Here is a 17,520-nt window from a genome sequence, read left to right on the forward strand (position 1 = left end):
GGGATCCCAATCCTCCCCCTAACCTGGGACAGTGGTGTAACAGTACAACATAAGAACGAACTATAAAAATCAGTTGAAAGAGGCTAGTTCAGTGAAAATGGACGTCACACTAAACTCCAAAACATATAAATGAACTAAAATTAAAAAACATACAAGACTAACAAAGGCCAGAGGCTCCTGACTTGGAACATGCGCAAAAATGCGGCGGGGTTAAACATGTTTTGTGAGATAGTCTATTTATCAGTAAAATACAGAATTTAAAAAAAAAAAACTTTTTTAGATGCTATTTCTTGATCTTGGAGATTAGCTTCTGTCCAAGTTTCATTACAAAATTTAAATTTACTATGTTAAAAAATGTAATCCAAGACTGCAAAAAAAGAAAGTCCATCTATCAGTAAAATACTGAAAAATGAAAAAAATATATTTTAAAATATTACTTTACACATTATTTCTTAATCATAAAAAGGCTTCTGCCACAGTTTCATAAAATTTTATAAAGGTTTGACAAAGTAATCGATGTGTATCAAACTTTAATCCAATATGAAAATAAGGAGTTGTGGTATGGTTGCCAATTAACCAAGACTGTGTTTAATAGGTAAATATAGGTAACTGCAAAAAATAAGCCCTTTTATCAGAAAAATACGGAAAAATGAACAAAAAAAAAATATTTTGCTATGGATATCGTCTTTTGATCATAAAAATGCTTCTGTCCAACTTAGGTAAAATTCCTTGAAGGTGTAACAAAGTAATTGACTGATACACTTTAGCCTTTTACTGTATCTAAATTTAAACCGTAAACAAAACTAAAAAAACTAACTCCATTTATTTATAAAATACGGAATATTTTTAAATTTTTGCTATAGATAGTCTTTTGGTCATAAAAAGTTTCTGTCCAAATTTCATAAAACTCCATAAAGGTTTGACAAAGTTATTGATGTATAAAAAAATGTTTAACCACAGACGGAACCTAAATGTTGACGACGGAATCTAAGATCGCTATGTCTGGCTTCCACAACATAAATAAATTCGCGACTCGGCAAAAATGGATCTTGTTTTTACAGTTATTCTTAAACAAAAAGGGTAAATTAAGTATTAAATTCAATGTAATAATGCATAAATAAGTATTTTTTTTTTATACATTTGTCATGCCAATTCACTTAAATTTTACATGAACATATGAACAGTAAATTTTGTCTGCTTTAAAAATCTGCGAATTTTGTGACCAATCAAAATGAAAAAATGCCTTTTTGTCTTCGACTCTCCTGGGGAAATCTTGCATAAATGTTACAGCTTTTTATATAATTGAAGTATTTGTCTCTCTCTCTCTCTCTCTGGAACTTTTGTATTGTTAATAAAGTTTGTTCATTATACTACAGGTAATTGTATATGTGCCTTTTTACTGCATGATGTTATTTGATGTGTTGAGAAGTTAAGGAACAGATGAGATATCCCCTACATTTCCATAGCATGATGAAGATATATCGTAGGTGAGATGAAATATACATTATACCTACATTCAGTGAAAGTGACCGATTTTGATACGCATTCTTTTAAACATGTTAAAGGTTCACAATAAAAGATTAGTTAAGATACATGTATATTGAAACACTTCAAATTTCTACCTCGGATTCCTTTGCACGACGACCATTCTGTAATAGATTTTCTTTCGTCAGCCCATGTGATAAAAGCAAGTAAAGATCATAAGCGTGATATCCAGTATAAGGGAGATGATAGCGTTACAATAGGTTCAGCTTGTAAGCTTAATAATATAGGTACATGTATTTAGCTTGCCAAAATATATTAAAAGTCTAACTTTTCAGCTAGATGATATAGGTCCAGCATGCTAGTTTGCATTACAGTAATCAAACTTTCTATATACAGTTTGGCATGACAGAGAGGAAAGTTTCCAGCATGATGATATATATCTGAACTTCTCCCTTTGTCTGCTGTATATATATAATAAAGAGATTCAGCTTGTTCGGCTAATGATAAATTTAGCCTATCGACTTTTCGCTGTACAATAAAGAGATCCAGCTCATCGGCTTTGTGATATTAATTATACAGAAGCTTTCCAGCTAGCTTCATAGCATATAGATATAAAGTTTTGTTGTAAATGTGCATGCAACGTTGGTCACAGCACATTAATAAAATAATAATTGATCTTTCACGCACAGTTTCAGTATACATCTGTATTAATGAATTTCATATGCATGACATATCCACAAAAATGAGAATATGATAGTAGTAATAACCTTTGCAAACAAAAGTAAAATCTTTATCTTAACACCCTGACGAATTACCTTAGAAATCTACAAAGGCTTTGGTACCCGCATTTTATCAACAATAAGCAATATACTAATGTATTTACTTTATCTTATTGTTTGTAAAAGCACGGACATTTAATAAATTACGGTTACAATGAATAATAGCAAGAAGATATTTGTTTCTAACTATATACATGCTTACTTTTGATCGCCACCTAGTCGAATCTTCTGAAGGTTTCCGTGGGTCATAATCACTTGTCCATCCTAAATAATCAACAATAACTTTGAAAAAGTTGTTTTGGTTATAATTTTAATGCTATGATTTTTTCCCCATATAATTTGTCTCCCAAAGTATTGCCGATATCCTGCATGTATGCAGGATATCGGCATCAAGGTATACCAGATGAAGTTTATTCTAGATATCCCGTGTTCCCTGAAAGTGGTAGTACAGTATCATGTGTTTTCATGAGCATTTCCATTTGCTAAACACTCAATAAAAATCATAAAAGCATGTATAAATCATTTGACAACCAAAGGCGAATTATATTAAATCTTGTCACTCAAAGAACAAGTTAATTTCCTTGTGATTGTGTGGAAAAAAAAACGTCTCTTGATGCAAATATACCCGAATGAATACATCAGATTAAATTTAGAGACAATACAAATACTCTGCAAATCATAACGCAAACATTATGAAATCATTGAGAATATGAAAATTCTTGGGCGAAACTGAACCTTTTTTATAACATTTTTAGAAGCACCGCAAATTAGGAAAAAAGAGGGTCATATCGTGAAGCCTTAAAGAATATAAAAATCACACCAATGCAATAAGCACGTTACATTTTAGGAAAACAAACAAAAGGTGCGAGTGACACCAACTTCATTTAACTTTGAAATATATGCTAAAAGGGACGGACAACAAATAATATAAATGCATTCAAGAACTCTCAATTGGTTGATAAAGTCGAGCGTTTGATTTTGTCAGGTTTTATGGACTTCTTTTTGTACCTCTTATTGAAGGACACTGAACATATAAATTTAAAAATGTATATGGTGAAATTATGTATGAATGTGTATGCGTCTTAAATTCCATGTTAAAAAAACGGGCTATTCTAGTAGGACGTATTTAAACTTTTGAACAAGAGTTTGTCGTAAACGAAGTATATACGTTTACTGATTGTCCTCTTCAGCCTGCTACAGCTTGATTACAAAGGCTAACATGTATATTGCCGTTAAATCCACTTGTACAGTTCCGTTCGATAGTATTGCTTATGTGACATTTTGTATTTTTGTATGATCTTAAAAAATCTACTTATTTTTTAAACGAAGAAATGTTATTGAAAAAGTGGAATTGATAATTGTTTTCATTGCGTGTGGATATCAAACCACTGATAAAATTACAGAGGTGTAGATAGTTCTGAGTTGTATCAAAGTACTTATGTTTCTGTCACTCTTGATCTTTACATGCACTATTTCAAAAACTTAATACAGACAAACGAATAATAGATCAAGAACAAAACCTTTGTTCGACATAATACAAATTAGTGCATCCAGTTTGTGTCATATTTTTACGTTATCGTGTCTTACTAGATACACATGCCGTTATATATGTCATACAACTGGTTCATTTATGCCGAAACTTAATATTGTTCCCGTCATTTGGAGCATCGACGAATGCGAGATATATATTCCTGTAACAGTACTTCAAAAATGAAAACAACACGTTATAAATTTCATGCATCCGAAGCGCTTTTCTGGATTTACCTTCATCAGGAACGCTCAAAGCCGAATATTTGAAAGCCAAGTGTGTATAAGAACCGAAACAGTTGAAAAGCTATATGACCAAAAAGGACCTAAAAAAATAGCCAAATCCATCTAAGGTCAACTTTGCCTGAGGGAGTTGAAACCTTAGTTTCTTTATAATTTAAAAATTTATAAACGGACAATTTTAGAAAGGTTTGTTATAAATCATGTCAGTACCGAAGTACTGACTACTAAGCTTATGATACCCTCGGGGACTTATAGTCCACTATAGCAGAGGTATCGACCCAGTGCTGTAAAAAATGAAAACAACACGTTATAAATTTCATGCGTCCGAAGCACTTTTCTGGATTTGAATGAGGAACGCTCAAAGCCGAATATTTGAAAGCCAAGGATAAAAATCTATAAAACTCAAGTACTGTTAATTGACACAAAATCGTGTATCGCCTATTTGAAATGTTGATAGTTTAATGCAAATGTTGAATCTAAATGGCAATATTTAAACATGTAAACTGGGCAAAACATTCGAAGTCCATGAACCATGATTGAAGGTGCAGGGCCAAAATATATATAACCTCCATTGAAATGAGAAATGCCAATACTTATAAAACTGCATACCAAATATCATAGACTTATCATACATTATTAAGTAAGTGATTTCATTTAAACTAAACTAATCACAAACTTTGACATGTAAACTATGCAAAAATTCCAAAGTCAATTAACCATGACTGAACTGAGGGGCTTACCATATTATGTTAATGGATACGAGACATTTTAATACTAATATAACTACATACCAAATATCATTAATTGGCCTAGTGATTCCCCTTAAAGTGACCTAATCACAATAAACTAATATAAATGATATAAACTAAGCAACATTTAAAAAGTAAATGAGACCATGACTGATGGACGGGGCCAAATTACCTCCATGAAAATAAGAAATGTCAATGCTTATAAAACTGCATACCAAATATCATTGACTTATCACAAGTGGTACCCTTTAAACTAACCCAAACAAATACTTTAACTTGTCGAAACTATGTAAAAGTTTCAAAGTCAATGAAACATGATGAGGGGCAGGGCCATATAATCTCAATAGAATAAGACTTGCAAAGGCTTATACTACTGCATACCAAATATAATTGACTTGCAATTAGTGGTTCGTCTTCAACTGATTTAATCACAAACGTTTATAGTATTTTCCTGCGGTTCGAATAGTAAAGCGGGAAAATATTGTATTGTCGTTACGTTTATCATAAGAGCTCTGCGTTTATCATAAATATTCATAAGGCATAACAAAATTGACCAATCAGGAAGTAGAATTTTGTATTACGATATACTTGGTGTTTTTCAAGCGGTTCACTTTCTAGCCGTCCTTTAACATAGTAAGTTCTACTGTCGAGCAGTGAGCCAGGATCCCAGGCTAGTTGTTTATGTCTTTGGTACGGTCCCTCAATGGATAGGCTACCACGTGCGACATTGTATAGTTCAACAATCGAAGTTCGTATGTAGATCGGAAAATTAAAAAAAAAATAAAACTAGATTGCAGTAAAAATCATTTATATATTGGCACCTATTTGCTTTTTTGGCAGAACATATGTGATTTTAATGATTCGAAATAATCAGAATGTTTATTAAATATCAAGTAAAATGATAACGCAATTATATAATTCATGCTTTGAGACGGCCCCTGTGCGCGTTGTGTGTGTAGTATTTAATACAACGTGTTAATGTGCATTGTGACAATAAACCTGGGAATAGTGTACTCATAAATTAAGTCTCAAAATAAACTGATTATTTCTAAACGTTTACCACGTGACATTATGTACTTCAATCACAACCTGGGCAAATGTCGGAAAGCAAGAAGAAAATTTACAAAACGATATTTCTGTTATAAAGGAAATTTTTAAATCTAGCTGTACATTGATATTTATTATTATTAATTTTCAATATATATATATATTTTTTAATCCCGTCTCTCATAATTCTATAATATTTTATATTGTTTTATGTATTCGTGTATTATGTTATGTATTGTAATATTAATGGTGAGACGTAAATAAACTATTTGTTGTTGTTGTTGTTATAAATATTTATCTAAGGTTGTAAAGCATAATTATAGTTAAACAAAACAATATTTCTTTCAAACTATTTAATTTCATTAAAATAAACGAACAGACCAAGAAAATATTCATTAACATAATTAAGTTTAAACTGAGACTAAATTTGTCATTAATAGAATATAATGTATAATGTTATATTATGTCCGACATGTCTCTGAGTCTGAACAGTTAACACATTTATGAACATTATATGCAACATATGAGCACCAATTATCAGGGATGCGTACAAATATGTTAGTTAAATTTATCCTGTAGTGAATGAAAAAATACTTCACAACGATTTTAAATCTTTGCATCTCACAAAAAAACGTATTTAATATTTTACAATAACCATTTAATTACTGCGTTAGTTATTTAATTTCGTTTAAGTATGGTTTTATAAGTTTCTGCTTATATTTTGTATAGCAATTTATTCATATAATGGAAATTTAGACTTGAAGAGATTGATTTAATAAATAAAAAGTCCATCAGTAAATATTTGATGTTTGTTTTTATTGACATTATATTTTTAAATTTTCGGAAATGATTCATTGACAGGAATGTATGTTAATTAAATTTCAATTCTTTTTGTTTTGTTTTTAATAGTTTAACCTTATAGCATCTTAATATTTTCAATATGGTCCGATTCAGTTGAAAATTATGTATTCATTGTGTGGACCAGGAATCATACACCCGTCTTGGTTTATTTACATTATATTACAACCTGTTCACACGAGACAACATAGGTTTGCGTTTACACAAATTTCGGATAAAATGGTCATAAATCCGGAGTCAAATCACTTGAGGTAGGTAGTTTGACATCCGAATTCAACAAGCATTAGATACGAGCCTAGAATAAATATACGTGATGACGCAAATGTGTATTATAATCCAGAGTATCAGTGTGTATGCTTTCTTGCGCAAGAAAACCACGTTCAAGCATAAATATTAATTTCACTCGTGGACTCTAAAAAAAATTTTTTTCGCATTTCTTATCTAAATTCAGGATACGACAGTAAGAGCTGGACATGTGACGATGAATCATGGTCATCATAAGTTAAGGTATTCTGACCTCTAGCTGTTTCTCTTTCCTTTTTCTTTTTTAGAGTGACTGTCCTATTATAAATTTTGAAATTTTCGAAATACTAAGGATGTTCTTCCCAAGGAATACATAGATTACCTTAGATGTATTTGGCAAAACCTTTGTTTCGGAATTTTGGGTCTTCAATGCCCCTCAATTTCATACATTATTTGGCCTTTTTAACATTTTTTATTGGAGCGTCACTGATGAGTCTTTTGTAGACGAAATGCGCGTCTGGCGTACAACATTTCAATCCTGGCATCTCTACATTTTTGTATATCTACTTAGGGTACATATCCTTTTTTAATATCAATTGGTTCTTTTGAGATAAAATTGAGAATGGAAATGGGGAATATGTAAAAGAGACAACAACCCGACCAAAGAGCAGAAAACAGACGAAGGCCACCAATGGTCTTCAACACAGCGAGAAAATCCCGTACCCGGATTCGGGCTTCAGCTGGCCCCTGAATAAAAATGTGTACTAGTTCAGTGAAAATGGACGTCATACTAAACTCCAAAACATATAAATGAACTAAAATAAAAAAAAAAAACATACAAGACTAACAAAGACCAGAGGCTCCTGACTTGGAACAGGCGCAAAAATGCGGCGGGGTTAAAAATGATTTGTGAGATCTCAACACTCCCCCGATACCTCTAGCCAATGTAAAATAAACGAACACACAGCAATACGCACAGTAAAACTCAGTTTAAAAGAAGTCCGAGTCCGATGTCAGAATAAGTAACAAAAGAAACTAAGCAAAACGACAATGATACATAAATTAAAAAAGGACTACTAGCAGTTACTGACATGCCAGCTCCAGACTTCAATTAAACTGATTGAAAGATTATGTCTTCAAAGAATAAAGCATATTCAGGTATTCATAAAACTTCTTCAGAACTAAGTTTTTCCTATAGAATATTTTGATTGATTAAAGTAACTTCAGGAAATCCTTAGAATTTGAGAAGTTTTTAAAGACCAAAATAATTGTCAGTATATAAAAGGTCCCAATGGAGCTGGTGTGTTACTCTCAAAAACAAAATACGAAACCTGCTTATAAGTTGGATGCCACAGAGTTACACTTCACATGGAAATTGGACTTTCAATTTCTCTATACAACAGAGTACCATGAGTACAGATGACAGCTTCAATAATGAGTATAAAAATAAATGAATCCATCAAGGAAACAAAATATGAAGGTATGACAGATGAAATGAATGCATCCAGATTATTTTAGCAAACTGAGTGCTTAAATTCATATTGCGATTGATCTGTGTAATTTGCTTTAGGACTTTGTATGCATATTAAACACGAAGAAAAACTGATGTACACTCCCAAGTAATAAATAAAACAGTCAAGCCTTAAAAGGTAAATTCATATGGTAGCTGTATACACTTTTCTATTTACAACAAAAATACAACATCGCTTTTAATTGACTTATGTAAGAAACTACACACAATTACATATTTTCAATAGAGGTGTTTTAACATCATCAGTACCTTATTCTATTCAGTCAATTATTTCAAATCTAAAGCCAAAAAAAAAATCAGCAACACTTTTTAGTGACCAGTCAGCTGTCTGGGGTTCACGTGTTGCTTTTCTTTTTTTTTAAAGAAAGCAACTTGTTTTATATATTTTAAATTTTGTTTGCATGACTGCAGTTCCACAATCAAGAAGATCGGTGCTAAAGCAATTCAAGAACTCTCACACAGTGTTCACGTCTAATATCAACAAACAGCATTATGTTTCATAATTAAGTTAATTCAATCTGCTATTAGGCAAACATATACATGTATACTTTCGTATACTATTATAATCCTATTCGAATACAATATAGAAATAATAAAGGATCATTAAGAAATCGATATATACATTTAATGTCCTAACAACGGCTTGCATATACACAATTAAAATAATAACCAAATACAGCATACTGTAATCAGATTATGGTTATGGGGTTTCAAAGGGGATAAATCTTAATCAAGATTGAAAGTTTTCTATCATTTTATTATGTCTTAAAGACTTTTCTTTAAGTTAAAATACTGACATTTGTTGGATAATAGTAGAGCACTATTACACTCTTATACAACAGTTATTGTATTGCGTTAGCCCCTCGCACTAAATTTCATATGTCTTTCAATTGTCTTACCATTACATAGAATTGAAAGCAAACAGATGTCACAATATGCGCTTGTCGATATGCATTTAATGTTGCAATAATAACTATGAAATATGAGTAGAAGTGGTTCAAGTATTATACATATTCGTCATTTGGATTTGTCAAATAGTTTTAAGATTTTATTCATGTTTCAGTATATATTTACGATTTGAATAATGTCTCTACGTCGGAGAACGCTACAATTGGAATACATCCGATTAAAAATTGTAGTTTTTTTTAGGCGATCAGAGTTTAGGAATGGGTTGGATTGATGTTTTGTTAAATTCCAAAACTGTTCGTCAATAATATATGCACTGAACATTTGGGTTCCTTGTAAAAGTGACAGCGTGGCAATGAAACCAGCAAAAATGAACTCTTTAGTCTTTATATACAACCTAGTCCTGTGATATCATCTTGGGTGGATAGCTTTGATCGTCAGTCCTTCCGCATATCAAATCAATGGCATATACATGTGCATGTACAATGTATGTCAAATCATCATTATTGTGTATGTTATCGTCTTTTCCATATGAAGTATTGTAACATATATTAAGTGCTATATTTTTTCTATAGAAAAAAAACAGGGGCGGATCCAGTCATTTATAAAGGGGGGTCCTAACCCAGGATAACCCCCCGGACCCCCCCCCCCCCCCTTCCCCCGGGTTCCGCCACTGAAAAATGTTTTAATTCTCATGAAAGACAAATACATATACTCTACCAAAATCATTTTTACTTTTCTTTTTAGTTTATTGTATTTTTACTCTCCCTGTTCGTGGGGCGCTTCGATTCATACCGAGACTGAAAGTTGATTAGCAAATTGCAGGATTAAGAAGGTCAAGATAAAAAAACGTCTGCCATATATACTCTAAGGAAATGTGCGAATCAATTGCTGGTTAAATAAAAAAAAAATTTAAGTGGTTTTATTATTTCATTTTTCATTCCATGTTAAAATTGACTCACGGCCGTGCAAGTATGAACTTAGAACTCATTTCCTCTTCTTTTCAGCGTCCTTTTCCTGATAAAGGTGTATCACATTGTGTTCTGTTGTATAACAACATAAAGTGCTACATGTATCATAAGTGAATGAATAACTATATAAAATTCAGAACAATTGAAAAATATTCAGCAGTGGTACACGGAAAAACTCACAATGGACAGGCGCTTGTATTGGTTGTTCATCAAAACAAGCCAGACGTCTTACATCAAGATGTAGCCAGTCCCTTAGTTCAGGCATAACTTACATAAGTGTGTCTGAAGATAAGATTCTGATAATAAGTTTCAGAAAGATAAAATACATGTATTATTAATAAATAAATTATGGATGGTAAGATAAACGAAGATATTATAATTAAGTTTACAACTCCAATATACCTCCGAGTTGCGATTTTATCCATTCGTCTGATATTTTTCTGCTATTCCACATTGAAGGAGCACCTGGTGCATATGTGTTTGACCTTCTTAATGGAGTTGGTGCCTTCTCATCAGCCAGTCTATCAGAATTTTTCTTTTGTGGCGGTTCTGCTTGAGGTACGTCATTCAACTGTACCAAAGAATTGATCTTTTTGTGTCCAGTGTTCCTGTCCACGTCACCACCAGCGCTTACGAACCCTGACACAGGGTCCACAATATTGTCATAATCACGGTAGGGTGCTGGTGGACGAAAATCACCATCGTCATTCCATCGTTTAAAGGCAATGTCCCGTTTGCTTGTTTGAAAAGAATCAACATCTGCCTTACCAGTTAGCGTTGGAAACTTCATCTGCCGGTTACGGCGATGAGTTTGAATCTGTTGAACAGTGTTACCTCCAGCATTTGCATCACTCCGCAAATAAAGCTCGAAATTGGGACGGGTCCGAAATGTTGAATCGGCCAGCACAGACACATTTGTGAACACTTCAGTCATGTTTTGATTATGATTCAATTAAAACCAAAAGATATAATTTTAAAAAATATACTACACAATAATCACATTATACAAATTTAAAAGTCTAGTTATCGATATGCTATTTCCGACATAATGTAAACTACCGTGTTACCCTGGGATATACGATAAATACCATATAAGGAAGAATCCGGAAGTAGCAGGTGCCCGTCGGAGATTTTTCTGGTTTTTCAATTTTTAATTTTTTAAATTGAAACCATTTAAAGCAAAAAATATTTTAAAAAGTTCAAAAGTATCATCCTTAAAATTATTTTTTTCTATCTAACGAAAAATATAAACAACAGCTTGCCACCGGAAGTAGAATTTGACACGCCGGCAAAGTTTACATCATGGCGGCCAGGAAAAGAAATCAACTGATCCAGAACAGCAATAATGCCAATCAAACGCATTCTGGAAAGAAAAAACTTGCAAAGAAATCAGATTTTAAAGACAAAATCACATGCGATTCGGAAAATGCACTCAATTTCACGCCGACAACAAAAGCAATCACTTTAATTTTGGGTATTTATAGAAATTTACTAGATAATTATACCATGATACTGGGTTAAACGGGTTGGGCTAAAATGAGAAACGCAATGAACGAAACGAAACTAAAAATAACACTGTATAGTCAGGTATTTTAAAAGACCTTTTACAATAGACAATATAGACAATATTTATTAGCACAAACACATTTACATTAAACGGTTATGGCATACAGTATTGAGCAATTTGAGGCAATAAATTGACTATAATTATATTAGAGTGACAGTGGTATTCACAGGGGAAAAAAAAAAAGACCATAAATATGTGTGTATTACATAACATAAAATATGAAGCAATTCAGGAAAAAACTGACATCCTGATTTATGACATAACAATAAAAAAAAGGACACACAACTATCAGACTACAACTGAACATTCTGAATAACAGGCTCCTGATTTAGGACAACCAGATACAGCAGGGTTTACCTTGGCAGTCACCATTATCGCATTTTGAGAAAAAATTAATATTGTGGCCTTTTTTTTAAACCAACATTTTTTGCAAAAGAGTAATACATGTAACTGATTGACTTTGGCTATTTTGCTTAGTTTTTTTCTCAGCCTTCCCTTGACTTTCCTAATCAGTCAACACTCGGCATTTTGATCTTGAACTTGTCACATATTTCGATTTTGACAGGAAATTAATAATCAGCTGATTGTCATAAAGGTACATGTTTAAGGGTACAAGTCAAATCAGCACCTGGTCAAAGCAGAGGGGGGAAATTAGGTTTTACCCTTGTCCGTACGTCCGTCTGTCGTCAACATGTCGGACATGAACTCAAAAACGCTTTAACCAATTTGCATGAAACTTTGGTAAATTGTCAATATCTATTGACGTGAGCTCCCTTTCGTTTTTTATAAATTTTAGATTTTACGTTTCCGAGTTTTGGGGTTTTATTCATTAAATAAAGGGGGATTTTCCAGTTTTCGGACAATGACTCACAAACTCTTTCAGCAATTTGCAAGAAACTTTAATGAATTGTTTATAGCTATTGACATGAACTCCCTTTCGATTTTTATAAATTTTAGATTTTATGTTTCCGAGTTATGGGGTTTTATTGTCGAGCCTGTGAATTCTATCATTGACAGCTCAACATAGGGATAGTGATCCGCTGGCAGCGTTAACAAACTTCTTAAAAGCTTAATATTTCAGAAGGTAGAAGACCTGGATCCTTCATACTTTGTATATAGATGCCTTTTGTTATGAAGTTTCCGTTTGTCATATGTCTATTGTCATGATTCTCCTTGACCTCATTTCCATGGTTCAGTGACTTCTTGAAAAAAAGGTTAAGATTTTTAGTTTTCTTAATTTCTCTCTTATTATGAGTAATAGGATAACTATATTTGGTATGTGCGAGGTCCTCGTGCCCATCAGACAGTTTTCACTTGACCTCAAATTCATTTCATGGATCAGTGAACAAGGTTAAGTTTTCTTGGTCAAGTCCATATCTCAGATACTATAAGCAATAGGTCTACTATATTTGGTGTATGTAATGATTGTAAGGTGTACATGTCCAACTTGCAGGTGTCATCTGACCTTGACCTCATTTTCATGGTTCATGGTTCAGTGGTTAATGTTTTTATGCCCCAGCGACAAAATTTTGAGGGGCATATTAATTTACCCCTGTCCGTCAGTCTGTACGTCCAGATTAGGGTACATTGTTTGTCCGGCTATCTCCTCCTACAGTTTTGTAGGTACAACTTTAATATTTTGTAGGATGTTCATACACATAATGAAGGTGTGCATGGCCACAGGATTTTGATTTTTTCCAAATATTCTGAAAATGACAGGTAGTTGGACTTAGTCATTTTTTGGGTACTAGCTGCATAAAGAGATCATGGTTTGTCAGGCTATCTCCTCCTACAGTTTTGGAGGTACAGGTTTAATATGTTGTAGGATGTTCATACACATAATGGAGGTGTGTATGGCCTTGGGATTTTGATTTCTTTTAAATATTCTGAAAATGACAGGTAGTTGGACTTAGTCATTTTTTGTCGAGCCTACGACTTTTGTCGCAGAAAGCTCGTCATAGGGATAGTGATGCGGCGGCGTTAGCTAACTTCTTAAAAGCTTTGTATTTTAGAAGGTGGAAGACCTGGATGCTTCATACTTTGTATATAGATGCCTTATGTTCAGATGTTACGAAGTTTCCGTCTGTCACATGTCCATTGTCCATGACCTCATTTTCATGGTTCAGTGACTACTTGAAAAAAGTTAAGAATTTTTGTAATGTTAATTTCTCTCTTATAATGAGTAATAGGATAACTATATTTGGTATGTGTGTACCTTGCAAGGTCCTCATGCCCGCCAGACAGTTTTCACTTGACCTCGACCTCATTTCATGGATCAGTGAACAAGGTTAAGTTTTGGTGGTCAAGTCCATATCTCAGATACTAGAAGCAATAGGTCTAGCAAATTCGGTGTATGGAAGGACTGTAAGGTGTACATGTCCAACCGGCAGGTGTCATCTGACCTTGACCTCATTTTCATGGTTCAGTGGTTATAGTTAAGTTTTTGTGTTTTGGTCTGTTTTTCTTATACTGTATGCACTAGGTCTACTATATTTGGTGTATGGAATGATTGTAAGGTGTACATGTCTAGCTGGCAGGTGTCTCCTGACCTTGACCTCATTTTCATGGTTCACTGGTCAATGTTAAATTTTTGAGTTTTGGTCTTTTTTTCTAATACTATATGCAATAGGTCAACTATATTTGGTGTATGGAAATATTTTATGATGTACATGTCAGTCTGGCCTGTTTTATTTGACCTTGACCTCATTTTCACGTTTCATAGCTCAGTGTTAAGTTTTTATACAACCGCAAAAAAATTTTGCGGTCGTATATTGGTATGACGTTGGTGTCGCCGTCGTTGTCATCGTCTGAAGACACATTGGTTTTCGTACTCTAACTTTAGTTTAAGTGAATGGATCTCTATGAAATTTTACCATAAGGTTCAATACCACAAAAGGAAGGTGGGGATTGATTTTGGGGGTTATGGTACCAACAGTTAAAGAATTAGGGGCCAAAAAGGGGCCAAAAATAAGCATTTTTGTAACTTCCAGACATAACTTGTGTGTTAGTGTATGGATCTCTCTGACATATTGTACCACAAGGTTTCATATCATAAAGGGAATGCTGGGATTGATTTTTGGGGTAATTGCCTCCAAATTTGAGGAATTAGGGGCCAAAAAGGGGCAACAAACAAGCATTTTTCTAGTTTCATGACAATAACTTGTGTGTAAGTGTATGGATCTCTCTGACATTGTACCACAAGGTTCCATATCACAAAGGGAATGCTGGGATTGATTTTGGGGGTAATTGCCTCCAAATTTGAGGAATTAGGGGCCAAAAAGGGGCAAAAAACAAGCATTTTTCTAGTTTCATGACAATAACTTGTGTGTAAGTGTATGGATCTTTATGAAATTGTACCACAAGGTTCCATATCACAAAGGGAAAGCTGGAATTGAGTTTGGGGGTAATTGCCTCCAAATTTTAGGAATTAGGGGCCAAAAAGGGGCAAAAAACAAGCATTTTTCTAGTTTCATGACAATAACTTGTGTGTAAGTGTATGGATCTTTATGAAATTGTACCACAAGGTTCCATATCACAAAGGGAATGCTGGGATTGATTTTGGGGGTAATTGCCTCCAAATTTGAGGAATTAGGGGCCAAAAAGGGGCAAAAAACAAGCATTTTTCTAGTTTCATGACAATAAATTGTGTGTAAGTGTATGGATCTCTCTGAAATTGTACTGCAAGGTACCATACCACAAAGGGAAGGCTGGGATTGAGTTTGGGGGTAATTGCCCGAAACGTTCAGGAATTGGGGGCCAAAAAGGGGCCAAAAATAAGCATTTTTCTAGTTTCCAGACAATAACTTGTCTTCAAGTGTATGGATCTCTCTGAAATTGTACTGCTAGGTACCATACCACAAAGGGAAGGCTGGGATTGAGTTTGGGGGTGATGAATCATAAGGGGGTTCAAAAAATTTGGGGGGGGGATTTTTTTTTTTTCTTTTTTTTTCTGTTTTTCCTTCTTTTTTTTCTTTTAAAATTTTCCATTTTAAGTTGGTTATTACTGATTTATATTTAAAAGCAAATAATAACGATATGGTAGGAGATACACACCAAACAGGATGTGTAAGTTATTATATAATAAGTATTGTGCAATAGCAAGAAATTTTCAATTGCACAGTATTGCGCAATAGCAAGAAATATCCAATAGCACAATATTGCACAATAGCAAGAAATTGTCAATTGTACAGTATTGCGCAGTAGCAAGAAATATTCAATTGCACAGTATTGTGCAAAAGAAGATACTTCGTATAAATTGCTTATAACTTGATCAATTTCAATGGGGTTTTATTCTTGAATTCTTGGGGTTCTTTAATATGCTGAATCTAACCGTGTATTAAGTTTTTGGATTTTGGGCCCCGTTTTTAAATTGGTCCACATTGAGGTCCAAAGGGTCCAAAATTTAACTTTGTTTGATTTCGTCAAAAATTGAATTATTGGGGTTCTTTGATATGCCGAATCTAACCGTGTATTTAGATTCTTAATTTTTGGTTCCATTTTCAAATTGGTCTACATTAAGGTCCAAAGGGTCCAAAATTAAACTTAGTTTGATTTTAACAAAAATTGAAATTTTAGGGTTCTTTGATATTCTGAATCTAAACATGTATTTAGATTTTTGATTATGGGCCCAGTTTTCAAGTTGGTCCAAATCGGGGTCCAAAATTAAACTTTGTTTGATTTCAACAAAAATTGAATATATGGGGTTCTTTGATATGCTGAATCTAACCATGTATTTAGATTTTTGATTTTTGGGCCCCGTTATCAACTTTGTCCACATTGAGGTCAAAAGGGTTCAAAATTAAACTTTGTTTGATTTCATCAAAAATTGAATTCTTAGGGTTCTTTGATATGCTGAATCTAACCATGTATTTAGATTTTGGATATTGGACCATAATAGGTGAATGTCCAATTGAAAATTTTTAAGTTCTTAGACCACATTCATTCTGTGTGAGAAACCTATGCTGTGTCAAATATTTAATCACAATCCAAATTCAGAGCTGTATCAAGCTTGAATGTTGTGTCCATACTTGCCCCAACTGTTCAGTGTTCGACCTCTGCGGTCGTATCAAGCTGCGCCCTGCGGAGCATTTTATTTTCTTTAAAATTTTCCATTTTAAATTGGTTAATATATAAAAGCAAATAATAATGATATGATTTGAATAGGTAAATTAAAATTTTTTAAGTTCTTAGACCACATTCATTCTGTGTCAGAAACCTATGCTGTGTCAAATATTTAATTACAATCCAAATTCAGTGCTGTATCAAGCTTGAATGTTGTGTCCATACTTGCCCCAACTGTTCAGGGTTCGACCTCTGCGGTCGAATCAAGCTGCGCCCCAGCGGAGCATTTTATTGTGTTTTGGTCTGTTTTTCTATTACTATAAGCAATAGGTCAACTATATTTGTTGTATGGAAGGATTGCAAGCTGTACATGTCTGTCTGGCATGGTTCATCTGACCTTGACCTCATTTTCATGGTTCATTTTTCAATGTTTAGTTTTCTTGGTTAAGTCTGTATCTTAGAAACTTTAAGCAATAGGTCAACTATATTTAGTGTAATGAATGATTGTAAGGTGTACATGTATTTCTTGTTTGGTTTATATGACCTTGACCTC

The 17,520-nt window shown here is 33.4% G+C and overlaps 2 protein-coding genes across 6 annotated transcripts in view; one reads left to right on the plus strand and one right to left on the minus strand.

Annotated features, from left to right (window-relative positions):
• The window catches only part of LOC127729842 (spermatogenesis-associated protein 48-like), a 35,344-nt gene extending 23,938 nt beyond the window's left edge, over positions 1–11,406 (minus strand). The window contains exons 1-3 of one of the 2 annotated variants that reach the window (XM_052237760.1): positions 10,742–11,406; positions 2,467–2,528; positions 1,623–1,649 (exon numbers count right to left, since the gene is read on the minus strand). In XM_052237760.1, the coding sequence (XP_052093720.1) occupies positions 1,623–1,649; positions 2,467–2,528; positions 10,742–11,273 (621 nt within the window). In that variant the 5' untranslated portion in view covers positions 11,274–11,406. The remainder of the gene's footprint in view (positions 1–1,622; positions 1,650–2,466; positions 2,529–10,741) is intronic. The other variant, XM_052237761.1, reaches the window with a different exon arrangement.
• Positions 11,407–11,629: 223 nt separating this feature from the next.
• LOC127729843 (probable C-mannosyltransferase DPY19L1) overlaps positions 11,630–17,520 on the plus strand; it is a 368,682-nt gene continuing 362,791 nt past the window's right edge. For all 4 annotated transcript variants that reach the window (XR_007994847.1, XR_007994848.1, XR_007994849.1 and 1 more), the window contains exon 1: positions 11,630–11,813. Coding sequence is in view for 1 of the 4 variants with exons in the window: in XM_052237762.1 (XP_052093722.1) it covers positions 11,642–11,813 (172 nt within the window). In the remaining 3 variants the exon portion in view is untranslated. The remainder of the gene's footprint in view (positions 11,814–17,520) is intronic.

Source organism: Mytilus californianus, unplaced genomic scaffold, assembly GCF_021869535.1.
Source record: "Mytilus californianus isolate M0D057914Y unplaced genomic scaffold, xbMytCali1.0.p SCAF_2, whole genome shotgun sequence".
Classification (NCBI taxonomy): domain Eukaryota; kingdom Metazoa; phylum Mollusca; class Bivalvia; order Mytilida; family Mytilidae; genus Mytilus; species Mytilus californianus.